The sequence below is a fragment of the Physcomitrium patens genome, chromosome 1 (genome assembly GCF_059467195.1).
Source record: "Physcomitrium patens ecotype Gransden chromosome 1, ASM5946719v1, whole genome shotgun sequence".
NCBI lineage: Eukaryota > Viridiplantae > Streptophyta > Bryopsida > Funariales > Funariaceae > Physcomitrium > Physcomitrium patens.
In genome coordinates, this window is record NC_143410.1 from 4,753,312 (window position 1) to 4,767,791 (window position 14,480).

At 38.8% G+C, this 14,480-nt stretch overlaps 2 protein-coding genes and 1 long non-coding RNA gene across 4 annotated transcripts; 2 read left to right on the top strand and 1 right to left on the bottom strand.

The window, feature by feature from the left end:
* The first annotated feature begins 5,431 nt into the window (after window positions 1-5,431).
* LOC112284433 (dolichyl-diphosphooligosaccharide--protein glycosyltransferase subunit DAD1) lies at window positions 5,432-7,562 on the top strand. Its single transcript, XM_024524215.3, has 5 exons — window positions 5,432-5,580; window positions 6,365-6,412; window positions 6,543-6,630; window positions 6,946-6,989; window positions 7,136-7,562. The coding sequence occupies exons 1-5, from the start codon at window positions 5,449-5,451 to the stop codon at window positions 7,217-7,219; spliced, it is 396 nt and encodes a 131-aa protein (XP_024379983.1). The 5' UTR covers window positions 5,432-5,448; the 3' UTR covers window positions 7,220-7,562.
* Window positions 7,563-7,666: 104 nt separating this feature from the next.
* On the top strand, window positions 7,667-10,995 carry LOC149989830 (uncharacterized). Its single transcript, XR_016500298.1, has 3 exons — window positions 7,667-8,907; window positions 9,115-9,583; window positions 9,695-10,995. It is a non-coding gene; the product is annotated as an uncharacterized LOC149989830 (long non-coding RNA).
* Window positions 10,996-11,168: 173 nt separating this feature from the next.
* Window positions 11,169-14,129, bottom strand: LOC112284419 (RGG repeats nuclear RNA binding protein B). Of its 2 annotated transcripts, XM_024524197.3 has the most exons (7): window positions 13,569-14,129; window positions 12,827-13,196; window positions 12,420-12,491; window positions 12,170-12,311; window positions 11,900-12,058; window positions 11,729-11,788; window positions 11,169-11,578 (listed from the first exon to the last, which is right to left on the bottom strand). In XM_024524197.3, exons 1-7 carry the CDS (start codon window positions 13,747-13,749, stop codon window positions 11,330-11,332), a joined length of 1,233 nt encoding a protein of 410 aa, XP_024379965.2. In that variant the 5' UTR covers window positions 13,750-14,129; the 3' UTR covers window positions 11,169-11,329. The 2 variants fall into 2 exon arrangements, with proteins under 2 accessions (XP_024379965.2, XP_024379973.2); XM_024524205.3 differs by lacking the exon at window positions 12,420-12,491.
* Between the last annotated feature and the right edge of the window lie 351 nt (window positions 14,130-14,480).

Consider the following 14,480-nt stretch of genomic DNA (forward strand, 5'->3'; position numbering starts at 1 on the left):
TATAAAATGGTATTAATATGCAAGCGAGATGCTCAAGGCCAAATAACTTGCTATAAAGCTCATCTTGTTGTTCTAAGATTTACTCAATGATTTGGCATTGATTATGAATCCACATATTCTCCAATCATGGATTCAATTACATTTCGATATATTATTGGAATGATAGTTCATGCCACCCTTGAGATGCATCTGATGGATGTAGTTACTGCATATCTATATGATTCTCTTGATGCAAATATTTATATGAAAGTTCCATTTGGCTTAGAAACAGGAATTCCAAATCAACCCGCTCCAGGAAAATATCGTGGTATTAAAATATGTAAGGCCTTGTATGGTTTAAAACAATCCAGATGAATGTGGTATCAACGACTTCGAGATTATTTAATTACAAATAATTTTATGAGTGATCCACTAATCCCTTGTTTGTTTATCAAACGAGATAAAACTAGTTTTGTGATCATCACTGTATATATTGATGATCTTAACCTAGTGGACACTACATTTGCATGTGTTACAGCTACAAACCGTCTTGTATATGAATTTGAGATAAAAATACTAGGAAAAATAACTTTCTTCATTAGTCTTCAGATTATACATCTTACAGATGGTACCATTTTTATCTACCAACTAATGTATATTAGACAAATCTTATAAAGATTTAATATGATTGATGCTTATCTATTGTCCACACTAATGGTTGGACATGGTTGTGATGGTCATGATCCATACCGTCCATGTGAGGAGGAAGAGGAAATATTGGGAGACCAATATTCATACCTAGCAGCGGATGGAGCTTTATTGTATTTAGCTACATCTACAAGACCAAATATTGTATTTGCAGTTAATGTTCTTGCAAGACATAGTGCACGTCCAACACTACAACATTGGAATGGCATCAAACATTTATTACGTTATTTAAAAAATACTGAAGACTTGGGATTATACTACACAAAATCTGCAGATCCAAAATTAGTTGGATATTGTGATGCAAGATATAAATCTGATATTGCAACAACAAAATCTCAAACAGGATATGTATTTTTAAGAGATGGAGGTATAATATCATGGAAATCAGTGAAACAAACAATAACTGCAACTTCATCTAACCATGCAAAAATTATTGTCTTATATGAAGCATCTCGAGAATGTATTTGGTTGCGATCAATTGATAAATTCATTCAAACAACCTGTGGATTTTCATATGATGATTTTCCAACTATCTTGCATGAAGATAATAGTGTTTGTATTGCATAGATGTAAGTTGGTTTCATTAAAGGTGACAGGACAAAGCATATTAATCCAAAGTATTTTAGTTATACTCATGACTTGATTACTGAATAAGCACTTATAATTAAGAAAATTGAATCTACAAATAATCTTGCTGATCTTTTCACCAAAGCTCTCCCATTAAGCAACCATCATCGACTTACTTATGGCATTGGTATGTGGCGACTTGCTTTTCTTGAATAAGAAAGTTAATGAGCTCTTTAAATAATTAAAGAAAATGATGTTGTACTCTTTTTCCTTCATCTATGATTTTGTTGTTAAATAAAATAAGGTTTTCTTAGATAAGGTTTTAATGAGTGAACAATTGTTGATCTTGAAAGATCACAAAAAAGTATAGATCATAATTCTATACAAATTTTATATTATGTAAATATTATGTAAATATTATGATAAGCAAGGAGGAGTGTTGAGATCATTAAATATAGTTGATGCTCTCCATAATATTTACTGTAGACTACAATAATTACTATAGCTATAATATTTAGAGTCTAGTGGAGAAGTACTGTTTATCCTCTCTTCTTTTCTCTTCTGGTATACGAGACACAACCAGATCAATAGATTTTTGAGTGTAAAGCTCTCTCTCCTTAGAAACCCTCTTAAGTGTATGAATTTCTACTACTCTTGTGTATGTATGACTTACTATTACTCTTGTGTCTTTCTAAACACTCTCAACATAGAGGATAGTTGTTCGAGAATTATCACAATCGCCTCTATTCGCTTTTATCGTCATAGGTCGTCTGGGTCGCTTGGGTATTGGTCCAGAGGTAGACCAATTGCATAGCTTTTCAAATGGATAAGACCAACTTAAAGATGTTCAGATAATTGTGAGTGCATTCAATATGGTAGACGTTACTTCATCAATCCTGGTTTGGTTATGAAGGTACATAATTGACACTAAGCATTAGCACCTATCGCAACTCATCGTTTAAATGATTTGTGCATTCCACCAGTGCCTGCATACATTCCTGTATTGCAGTGACTAGAGGCTTCATGCAATGCTGTAACTTCAAGGAATAATTTGAGTCAGTTGTGCTCGGCTGAATAAGTAATAAAAACACAAAAATAAAAAGTCAGAAATAAGCAACGAAGGTCTTGAACACCTACGCAGTGCAATAAGTTGGTCTGGAAACATTATTGAGATGTTTCCGAAGAAATTAAATTTTCGTATAGATTGGTCAAAAAACTAAGATTTGAAGGGTGCTCAGTTATGCTGGAGGAGTGAATAGAGGCAGATTGCGCACAAGATACAGTCACAAAGTTAAGCGTGAATGTGATTTTTCGAAAGGATGAAGGACTTGTAATGTTGTTTGGCTCTTTTCTATTCTTAGAATTTTACTTATAACGATTCGCAAATATTTTTTTCCTTTCGCCTGCGGGTTAGATTGCAAATGAATGGTCGGACAAGTTACTGCTCAGAGGTGAAGACTAGCTTGATGTCTTGAAAGACAAAACGCATGCGAGAAAAGGTTTGTGAAATTTATCATTTTGCAATATGGAACACTCACATCAGTGGTTATTAGACAGGAAATGTTAGAATATATTGCGGTGTCTCTATGATCAAAGTTTTGTGAGCCAATTCTTGAGTTATGCTGGAACCTTTGTTAGAGTTCAGACTGATATTGAATAATGCTTCATGATTCGCTTTCTATTAAAAAAACTTGAATGGTTGAATGATCCTTCGTGCTCGACAGATAACCTCCACTGGAAATTTGGAACAAAAGTAGTGTAACCTTCGATTTCACATTCGAAGTTTTCAACTAATAATACACAATAAGAACAATTAAATATTTGCAGCAGTGTTTGAGTCTTTTGCCTCCATAACTTCACAATTAGAGAACTAATGTCGTTCGGGTGGTCGGATTGGATTGAATACCATGTAATTCATTGATTTAGTATAAGTTTTGTGTTGCTAGATTTATACTAAATCAGTGCTATGTGGTTATTATCTTTTCCAAAAATTAAATTAAAATGATATTTGAAACATGTTAATTTCTTGTTGTATTATAGAATTTGAAGTAAAGTTAATCCTGTAAATACTTGAAAACAAAAAATACACAAAAAAAAAAAAAAGAGAGAATAATTTATGCTTCAAATATATTAAAAACTCATCAAATTAATATAAATATTTCATATGATTAAGTTTTATATTTACAAAAATATCATAATTATCTTTTATGTGTGCAAATGTTCATGTGAAGTTGCAATGTCATAGATTCCATTGGATTAAAAACTTCTCAATAAACAAGAAAATTTTGTAAATTTTATTTATTTATAAATTAGACATTATTTGTTTTTATTTTGTGTAGTGAAATGACATACAAGTTTCAATTTTGAATCATCTATTAATTTATAACATTGTTTTAATAAGCCTTAAGTTTTGGTAGTATTAATATTAATGGATACAAATAGTAGGTGTGTATCACAATAACTCTTATTTTTTTAGTTTCAAAGAATAGTTTTTGTATACTATGCATTTACAACAATAGTCATTTCTTACAAGTACTTTAATTATAACATTATATATCTCATTTCTATCTTCAACAATATTTGAGGATATTGATTTTTCAAAATAAATTTATTTGTGTATACAATATTAAATAAAAAAATTCATTAAATCAAAATAAATTGCAAGAAGTTAACTATTTAATAAAGTATCCTTATTGCCATATTCTTAAGTTCTTTACAAATAACATTTAGTATAATTCTAAATTATTCTCATGCATATTCATACTTTTGGTGTCTTTTTTTCATTTATAATTAAAATAAATAAAAAACCATTTGTTAAAATTATCAAAGTTTCAAATATTATATATGATTATTTTATTATTAAAACTATTATACTAGTATATTACTAATGTTTAAGATATTATAATTTATATAGTAGAGCATATATATATATCAAAGCTCTATTATCACAATTATTAGAAACAATATCAATTGTCTTTAATTTACCGAGATAAGAGGATACATGTAGAAAAACAAGCACTTTCTTTACTATAATTGTGAAGCTGGAGTATCTTTACTATTTCTTTAGCTTAACATTTGAAAAAAAAAACATAAGTGATGTTATAAAAATATCTACAAAAAAAGGTATAGCACTTAATTTAGTATTTTTATGTTGACCAACATAATTAAAAGATTAGAAGCAACAAGTAATTTGATTCTTTGCAATTGTAAAATCTCAATAAATGATTCAAGTTAATTAATTATAGGCTTAGATGACTTATTCTTACTCCAAATGAGCACTTAAGACTTGATCAATTGCACAACATAATTGCAATTTTAAAAAATAAATATTTTTTTTTAATGATAAAAACATCATCTATTTCTAGCATTTTTAATTATAGAATAATTAAAAGTATCTGAAATTTTAATCATTCAATAATTAAATATCAAATGATTTTTTCTCTTTAAAAGTTTGTTAAATTTAGTAAAATATAGTACTTTTTTATGTAACTCTTATTGTAAATCTTAATTTTTAATATTCATAGAAACTACATGAAATTAAAATAAATTAAAATAGTAAAATAATAATGAAAGCGTATTTGGTAGTGTTCATAAATTATCTTTCAAATTTTTAAAATACAAATGACTTCGAAAAGAGAAAAGAAAAATAACAGAACATGTACAAGGGAATTTCTTTTTCTTTTTCTTTCCTCTTGCTCAGTAAATATTTACATATCTCAGCAGATGTGGTTGATTCCCAGTTTCACAATTATCATCTAATGAGGAACTATTTGCAAGATTCATTTAAAATAAAAATCCAATATAAAAAATGCAAAAAATGGTATTGGCCATATTCTCATGACTTCTTTTAGAGATCGATGTTGCCATCAAATAAGAATAATTCGTTTTGATTAAAAAAATAAAATAAAATAAAATACAAGATGTGATAAAATGGGACATTTTTTGAAAAATTAAACACACTAAAAAAGAATATAAAGAAAAAGAATTTAAAATACTTTCAAAGTTGTCGCAGAGCTACTTCGAGAAAGGGTCAAGACATTGTGCACTTAATACCGTGGAGAGGTGCTTCACGGAAACTTCCTTATTCACGGTCATACAAGGAGAACTCTTCACCGCGGAGCCCAGGCATTCTCCGAAGTGGAGTTGTGTGTGTTTCGGCGAGAACGGAAGCTCTCGTTTGTTGCAAATTTGTGGATGTTTGAGCTTCGATTGAATCGGCCCAGTTCAGTTCAGTTCAGTGGGGCTATGGCTTCTACCGCCAAGGATGCGCAGGATCTCTTCTCTGCGATGCGCTCTGCATATTCTAAGACCCCAACAAGGCTCAAGGTTTACTTTAATTTTAAATTAAATTTATTTGTTTTGTTTTGTTTTCCTTCTCGTGTGGGTTTGATGTTCACTTTGCAGCTGGATCGATGATGTTTTTTTTTTTTACTTTGATATTTTAAAATAGTATTTGATCGTAGTGATCGCGGTCCTTCTGTTTTTCTTGAGTTTTGGCGATTTTATATTTGCAGTGAGCTATCGCATTTTACCAGTCATTTGGGGAATCCTACGTTGAAATTGCAGTTGGTTCAAAAAAAATAGTTTCGGTGAATTTCAATTATTCGGTCGTGTGGTTGATCATTTAATGGCTTTAGTGGTAGTTTTTATATTTTTTTATTTATAAATATATTTTTGAATCTTTTACTTGTGATTGTGGGGTTTTAAGCATGCCATTTGCGGATGGGGTTCTCCAGTATTTGAAATAGGATTTATTACAAGCAGTTTTTAGAGTTTACATTTATCTAGGGTCCAGCTGCGGCAGTGAGTTTATGCTCCAGAGTTTATCCACATTGTTTTATGGTGGATAGCTCATCCTCCGATCATCTGATATTCTTTCATTGATTTTTGAACAAGTAGACAGCCGCTTATTTGTGGAATTTACCGGAAACGGCTGTTCTCTAAGTCGCAGACTTAATTTGTAATCACAGTCTTATTAACTTGATACATTTGATATCTAACAGTCATGAAGAATTTTATATATGGATTACCAGCCCATTGCAGTACCTTCTTCAAATAAGTGAAATTCCCGCACATTAATGACGATGATCCTCCAATTGGAATTTTGCAGATCATAGATGTTTATGTTATCTACGGTCTGATCACAGCACTTATACAGGCAAGTTGTGTCCTTGGTTTTAGAGTTTGTTTGTCCAGAATGTCCCCCTTCAATGTGAATCTTGTTCATCTCTACAGCAAATGCTACATTTTTTTAGTTTAATTTTCGTGGTGTTGGTTCTGGGAAGCAGGTGGTGTATATGGCGATGGTCGGAACATTCCCATTTAACGCTTTTCTTTCTGGTGTGTTGTCATGCATTGGCACTTCTGTACTTGGGGGTATATTTCTTAACCTCTTGTCAGAATAAGGCATTTGCTTTGTGTCTTATGCTCTGCTAGTCAAGGCTTCTTGTTGGATTCATGAGGCAGTTGTATTTTGCAGTGGAGGATGTGGAGAAGTGTTTGTATTGAAGTGCGTGCTCCGTTGTGAAATCTTCTCTACCACAATAGTTCTTGATCTTATGCCTGCGTCAAGTTGAGTGTTCCACTGGTTTCCGTGAATTACTGAGGCCTGCTGGAACTATGTCAACATTGTTTTTTGTTTTTTGTTTTTTTTTTTTTTATATATATAATATGGTTCTGTTGTTGAAGCAGTCTGTCTACGGATACAGGTTAATCCAGAAAACAAGGAATTTAAGGTATGAAGGCGTTCTTTATTATCTGTGTTCAGTAATATGTCATGATTGTCAACTAAGAAACAAAAAAGAAAAAAAGAAATTTTCCGCTTGCTTGTTGCAATGATTATACAGTATTGCTGATACGCGATCCCACATTGTTCGCGCAGGATCTTTCTCCGGAAAGAGCGTTTGCAGATTTTGTTTTGTGCAATCTTGTTCTTCATCTGGTTATCATGAACTTCTTGGGTTAATTCAAACCGTGGGCCTTTAAAAAGATCTAGCCTACGTAACGTTGCCCGAGTTGACGCAATTCTATGTCTCCACATTCGGCTTTTTATGTCAATACTTTAAACGTCACATATTAAAACCACTCAGTGACTGCCGCAATGATTTCATCGTCGTAGGCAAAGCTTCCTTTCAATCTCGAGAAACATATTGACAGCATTATCCGGTAGGGTTGGATTCTTTAATTTCGATTAGATATTGAGATTTTGTTGCTTGTGAAATTAGTATTTAATCATGGACCTCTTTTGTAATTACTCGAGAGTTTGCATGAATGTTGAGAATTCTAATTCAAGAGTACTTTGAACTGCATGTCACGCTTTACTGTGGAGACCATTCATTCGGTATAATTGTATGATTTGTGGTGAAAATCTGCTCATTTCTTTAACTTGCTTCACCTTCAGTCTCTGCTTTGATGTTTTTGACACAATGACATCATTAATAAGATAACGTAGCCCAAGTGGGCCTAATGTCTACTAGTTGACATATATCTAGTTTATGCGAAGCGGATAGCTGCAACTTAGAATCCTAGTGTTCTGGAAGTATCCCTGCCCGGTTTAAAAGCGTTGCGTATATTATTGATTTTGATAGTTAAGATTCTGTCAGGAATTGGGTCGCCATGGCCTGCTCGTCGGATGCTCTTGCAGGTGGGTCGTTGCTGAAACTGCAGAAGGGGCTAGTTCGCAAGGGAGGGGTGTGGCATGGGGGCTAGAGTCATGATACAGAATTTGGGTAGTGTGCCGAGGTGGGCCTCTGGTGATGAGAGCAAGTTGTATGAAAGATTTGCTGCATGATTTAATGTTGGCTGAATTTGGTGGGTGGATTTTGTTTAATCGAAATGAACTGCAATGGGAAGCAGAGCAATGTCAGCGTTTTTGTTGCGTATGGGTGTCTCATCAGGATCCTCCTTAACAGATGGACCACTTCCGGAGATTTCCACTCGGGCAACTTTTGAAAGGTTAGTCTATGTTGACAACTGCAGCGATGGGTATCTCAGGATCAGAATCCATGCTTCTGTCACTATTACACGACTCCTTGCAAGGAGTAACCATTGAGATTATACAGGGTGTGACAAGTCACACGTTCACAAGACGGAGACGTGGTTACTAAAATACTGTAGTTGAGGTTATAAGCGACGGGTCTGTGGTTTATCCAGATAATTGACAGCTCTCGTCAAAATCATGAAAAGAGAGGCGATAATACACTCTGGTTGCGGATTGAGGAAGCTGCTGCCTCACGTCGCAAAACCAAACCAACGCTCTGTCCAATCGCTTTGTAGATATGTTGAACTACAAAGGAAGTGTGCGGCGTAAACGGGCCACCCTGCGCGTCATCTTCACGCCTGGGAAACCACAAACCCAACTGTAAAACGCTGATCCTTGTCTCATGAGGCGAAGCGCAGCGGACACCCACCCTGCTCAAAGACCCTGACACTCTCACTGCAATGCGGAATGCCCGTTGGTCGTCACCTGCATGTCATTCTGCATTTCGTGCTAATCTTCCACAACTGCCAAAGCTCGTTTGACCAAACTGTCCCATGCGTCGACGTCGAAAGAGTAGCTTCTGGAAAAATGTTGCAGGATGCGTCTGAGAGGTTGATTGGAACGGAAGTATCCGACACCGACTTCAACCGGCAGACTCCAAAACAGCTTCCGAGGTACGCTTGTCAATTTCTACGTCATTAAGGGTCCATCCCTAATTTGTACATTTTGGGGACTAGGCGATGACCTAGTCTTTGACACTCTCATTCTAACCAGCTTTCCTATTCGCGCGTGCCCTCTGGCGGCCATATTGTTTTGATCTGATGCCCAATTCCCGTGTCGATGTAATTCTGTGGTTGATGTAATGTTGATGTGAGCTGAAGGTAAATCTACTCCTCGAGGAATACCAGCTGCATCGTAAGGGTGGAGGAGAAGAAGAATTGCGATCTTGGGTCGACTAATGGCCAAGCAGAATTTCTTCCACTTTCTCAGTGACGATGAGAATGAGGATCCGCCTCAGTTAGTGGTGGGGGTGAATTCTATGCCGGCAACGGTTAAGCCAGCCGCTGACTCCAAGAGAAATCTTGCTGCGCCTGATAAGTTGTCAACCAAGTCCGCTCCTCTCGAGACCGTTATGGCTTTGTGTAGTAGTAGGAATCAGTGTCTGGAAGTTTCATGGCTGTTTGGTTTGGTTGGGCAATGTGTTAAGTGAGGAGGACTGCATTTCTATTGTGAATGTCGTGTTTCTTACTGATAATGCTGTTTTTGGTTGAGTTTCAACAATGAGACCGAGAAGCGAGCAGGTGCTGGTCGTGGGAACTGGGGCACTGAAGTTCATCATTCTCTCATCCAGTAAGTGCTGTATTGAATATGCGTTCCTTGCTTGGATTCTAACAGACTTTCTTCTTCGGGCAACTACCGCTGCTTTGTGCATCTAATTTTTTGTTTAAATTGTTTTCACAGAGAGACCGTTGAGGATGTCAAGGGGGAAGAGCCCGCTGTTGCAATGGAGGGAGAGGAGAAAATTGTAGATCAAACGATATCTGCTGACATCACCGTAGGAAGCATTGCTGAAAGCGAGTAAGAGAAATATGAGGATAATGTGAGTGTTGGCCTACGATTTTGTTAGTGCTGCGCTGTGTCTTATTGTTTAGCTTTAGAGTGAATGGATGGAATGCAGTAGTCATAGGATTGTTGTAGATGTTGAACAGTGATTATGGTGCAAGAGTTGCTAATTAGAAACATTCTTGCTGAGATGACCTTGCGAGGAGTACGAGAAGGTCTCGGCGGAGAAGCGCAAGTTCCTGAAGGATGCTAAGTCAGCTGAGAGAAAGGTAGTGGCTGACGAGGAATTCGCAAAGATTCAGCTCGTGAACAACAAGCAACGCGAGGATGAAGTGTTCATCAAGCTGGTTAGTGTGGTGGCCATTTTCCTCGTTGAAAGTCTCAACATCCTCCTTTTTCTCATTCTGTTTCCTGGTTGGTTCACAAACTTGGCGCTTGTACGTTAGGTATGTTCTGGGTCAGGACAGCGAAAAAGTAAAGAGAGAGGATGCTGCGAAGGAGAAGTCCCCAAGGGTACACATTTGCTTAGAAATTGTGTTTGCCATGAACTGCCCACTTTTCTCGAGTCTAAGATAATTTATAATATCGATTTGAACCACTAGTCAGCTCTTGGCTACTGTTGCCTGTTAGCATCAACGAGTTTCTGAAGTCCGCTGAAGGTGATAAGTTCTATTCACCATCAAACCGCAGCCCTGGAGGTTGGAGTAGTCGAGGTAATCGTCATGAGAGTGGAGGCTATGGTAATAGAGATTATATCCGTGGTAAGTTCAGTGGTCGAGGTTCAAATCCCGGAGTCGCGTCTGCTCCCAAGGTCGAGGCTCAAGCTCAGTTTCCAACCTTGGGAGGTAAGTGGGGTACACTACGTGGAGGTGGGATTTGGTTCCGGTTACTGTTTCTTTTGCCGTGGTGGTTGAAAACTTCTCTTATGTGTTGAAGGTCATGATTATAGAGACTAGTCATAAAAATTAATTGTCTTGCACTTTCTCAATAATTAGACAGGTTTGATTGGCAATTATCATTCGGTCTGTCCAACAGACCTACTGGGAGTAGCTATGAACAAGACCAGTGGACACTGTAATATAGTAATATACTACATATGTTGACACTACATAATCGTGTGTACTGATTAAGTTCAGAATTATGTTGGGGACGTGTGTCAACTTCAGAAAAGACTTAATTCATTTTTCCAGAACTTTCCATATGATTTTGTATCATGTTTTCTAAGAACTTCATCTCAGTAAAGTGAGATACAAACAAACTCTTCATTCATCGAACCATCCCAGTTGCACAATCTCGATCTACAGATAAAACACACAGCCATAGACCCACACCAACGAACCAATCAAGATACAGTTGATAGGTAGATCAGAGGTTCACAAGAAATGTGATATACCAGGATAAGGCAAACTGCACTTCGATACACCGAGAGCAGGCTCCCTAAACAAACCCAACCAGTTCATCATTACTAGACCCTCTCAAATACTCTTGCACAGAAACCTCGAGCCGCCTTGCCCGACCACAAGCTAGCGCCACTCACTTCGCTCCCAGTGTAGGGAACTGTGCCTGGTCTTCGATTTTGGGAGCAGATGCGTCTCCAGCAGCTGAACCACGACCACCACCGCCCCTCCCGGCGCTAAAATTGCTGCGAGTAGACTCTCGATTTCCACGACCTCCGCTCTCACGGCGATCATCACGACCACCTCGTCCTCCACGGCCGCGGTTAGACGGGAAGTAAGACTTCTCACCTTCAGCAGGCTTCAGGAACTGGTTGATGCTAACAGGCTGTAAAAACAGATGATGTCAAGGTTAGAATCAGCTTGCCCTCACGGTATCCAAATTCTAACCCTATGCACTCTGAACTACCCAGTGAGTATCGATTATTCATCTCAAAAAGCTCAATGCAGATGTAATACACTAAAGATAATTGCATACCTTTCGAGACTTCTCCTCTCTTTCAGCAGCCTCCCTTTTGCTCTTCTCCTTTTCCTGTCCCTGTATAACCATACATGCAAACACACGATAGGCATCAATACTCGAGAATAAGCCGCAAACAGAAAGACACTGTGCATGAAGCAGCACAAGTACACAAATCAAATAACCTACCAGCTTGATGAAAATGTCCTCTTCGCGCTTCTTGTTGGATACAAGCTGCATCTTTTCGAAAGCCTTGTCGACTTCGACCTTCCTCTCGGAGGCCTTAGAAGCTTCCAGGGTCTTACGCTTCTCTTCCATAACCTTCTCGTATTCCTCCAGAGTCATCTCCTGCATATGTACATGGCCACTGTTTTCAGCAATGTGCTAACCTACGCAATCTCCAAACAATACATCTAAACTTTACAAGAAAAAATAAACGAATAAAATCAATTAGCTCACTTTGTCCTCTTCTTCCTCTTCATTCTTCACGGTTGTGCCTTCTTCAACGGGAACATCCACAGATGACTCTTGCTCAGGCTTCTCCTTGATTTCTCCTTCAACAACTGGCTTGTTTTCTTCCTTAGTACCCTCAACATTCTCTCTGCATCCACGAAAACATGATAAGTAACCCAGGTGACTGAACCAACTCCAGAAGCGGTGAAGCCATCAGAGTACAAACCTCCATAAGTTTTTACCCAAGATGGCTTACTGAATGAGTGCAGGATCGATGTCCGTTCCCCAGTTACCGCGACCAGCACCTTCTCTCTTCTCGGTTTCATATCTGAAGGGCGCTCAGTAAGAGAAAGTAAATTCATGTACTATCACGCACCTCCGTTCATGCATCCTTTTTAAGGTGGGCCTGCTTATGCAGATAGAGTTGAAAGAGACAAAGGAAAATGTCGAGGGATGGGAAACAGGAAGTAGATCGGTGCTAATACTCAATATAAAAAAATTAATTAAAAAACAAAAAAAAAAAAAAAAAAAAAAAAACACGAACTTCGCAGTGTGTCACATGGGCAGGTAGACCATTGCACCCACAATACAAATGAACTCATCAGTAGGTCTAGCAAGTCCTACACATTCTCCAGCAGCCTAGGCCAAGAAGCTGCAGCTCACCCTCTGGAGTTCCCGCTCTGGCGATCAAACTCGCGCCTGGGGCGACGATCGTCTCCCTCGCCAGATCCGCGACCACCACGGCCCCGGCCGCGACCTCCGCCGCGACTGTTCTCGTAAGGACGTCCCTCACCATTCTCAGTACGGGCAGGTCTATCAAACGAGCTACGGCCTCCGACGAAGCCATCAGCGTCGCCAGTTTTGCTCACATTGCGGTCATTGTTGTAGTTACCGCGTTCTCTATAACCTCCTCCCTCACGGGGGCCACCGCTTTCCCGGTCACCATTGTATCCACCTCCACCACGCCCTCCGCGACCACCACCGCCTCGGCCACCTCTGGCTCCATTATACTGACCCCTCCGTCCATCTCTCACTGCAAAAAAAACACTAAACCATTAGAAACCACTCAAGAATTACCACGATATCCGACAATTACCAATGCTGGCTGACCCCCAAAAAAACAAAAACAAAAAAAAAAAAAAACAAAAAAAAAAAACGCATCCCGGTTCCAACATCACTCGAGCTCCATACAATGCAACCAATCATTGCTTGAGACTTCCTTTCACGACATAGTTTCCCACAAAAGCAAAGAAAAGAAAAGAAAAGAAAAGAAAAGAACTGCCCGCGACACCATCCCAATTCTCATTGATCGAATCCGAAACCAAACCCCTTCCAGATCCTGAAGCCAATCCAATACCACACACCTCGCAATGTCAACATCTCCGAGGAAGGCAGAGACACATACCAGCCTCGGAAGGAGGAGCGGGCTTAGTCGGCAGGTTCGCCGCGGCGACGGGCTTCTTCTTATCGGCCGCGGCCGGCTTCGTCGTCTCCACCGGCGCGGCAGGATTCACTCGCACCACAACCTGCGACGGGTCCTCGTTCTCGTCGTCTCCGAGCAAGTCGAAGAAGTTCCTCGTGGCCATGGCTGCTCAAGCCTCGGATACTTCCGCTATCCGCCCCACCGCAAACCTCAATAAACCCTCGCCACCAAAATCCCCTCAGGAGTAGGTCTACCTCCGCGCTCACATCAGCATCGTAGTAGTATTGTCCGCAGCACTCCACCCTTTCTTCTGAGAGTAACACCCTCTGCTCATCCCCATGTAGTGATAGATCCTCCTGCGTCACTAGCAATCTGCAGCAACAAGTACCACCACCCCAACCCAGCAACACACTCACACTCACTCACGAGGATCCTGGCGGCTATGGAAGAGCGAGGGCAAGGCAAAGTAAAGCGATGAAGGGAGAATTGTGAGCTTGTGGGCAGCCCAGCACATGAAGAAGGGAGACGAAGAAGGGAGAAGGGGAATAGAAGGGCCTTCTCTCGTTTGCTTCCATTGTGGGTGTTTTAGGGCTTCATCGGCGACCGTCCCAGCCGGTCATCTGGATGATATCCTCTGTTCGTTTCTCCCACGTTCATCCATGAGCTTCATGGGACTCAGTCGCCTTGCTGGCACTAGGAGTGCAGCCTTCTTTGCCTTGTTTGGTGTTTGGAATTTAGTGTCGTTTGTTAGGGCAGCGTTTTATTATTATTAAATTTATTTACTTATTTATTCCTTCTTTTCACTTTCGTTGAGACGTTTTAAAAAATAAATTAGTTAATATTAGTGGTATTTATAGGTTTTATTGTGTAGCAAGAAGTGACGTTGTGGATGAA

Bases quoted from the DNA above. Each gene is read 5' to 3' on its own strand.
- LOC112284433 (XM_024524215.3), top strand. From the start codon at position 5,449: ATGTTTGAGCTTCGATTGAATCGGCCCAGTTCAGTTCAGTTCAGTGGG. The intron at 6,413-6,542 runs GCAAGTTGTGTC...TCTGGGAAGCAG, and splicing joins TGATCACAGCACTTATACAG to GTGGTGTATATGGCGATGGT. The intron at 6,631-6,945 runs GTATATTTCTTA...TTGTTGAAGCAG, and splicing joins TGGCACTTCTGTACTTGGGG to TCTGTCTACGGATACAGGTT.
- LOC112284419 (XM_024524197.3), bottom strand. From the start codon at position 13,749: ATGGCCACGAGGAACTTCTTCGACTTGCTCGGAGACGACGAGAACGAG. The intron at 13,197-13,568 runs GTATGTGTCTCT...TTTTTTTTGCAG, and splicing joins CGCTCCTCCTTCCGAGGCTG to TGAGAGATGGACGGAGGGGT. The intron at 12,059-12,169 runs GTGAGCTAATTG...GTACATATGCAG, and splicing joins AAGAGGAAGAAGAGGACAAA to GAGATGACTCTGGAGGAATA.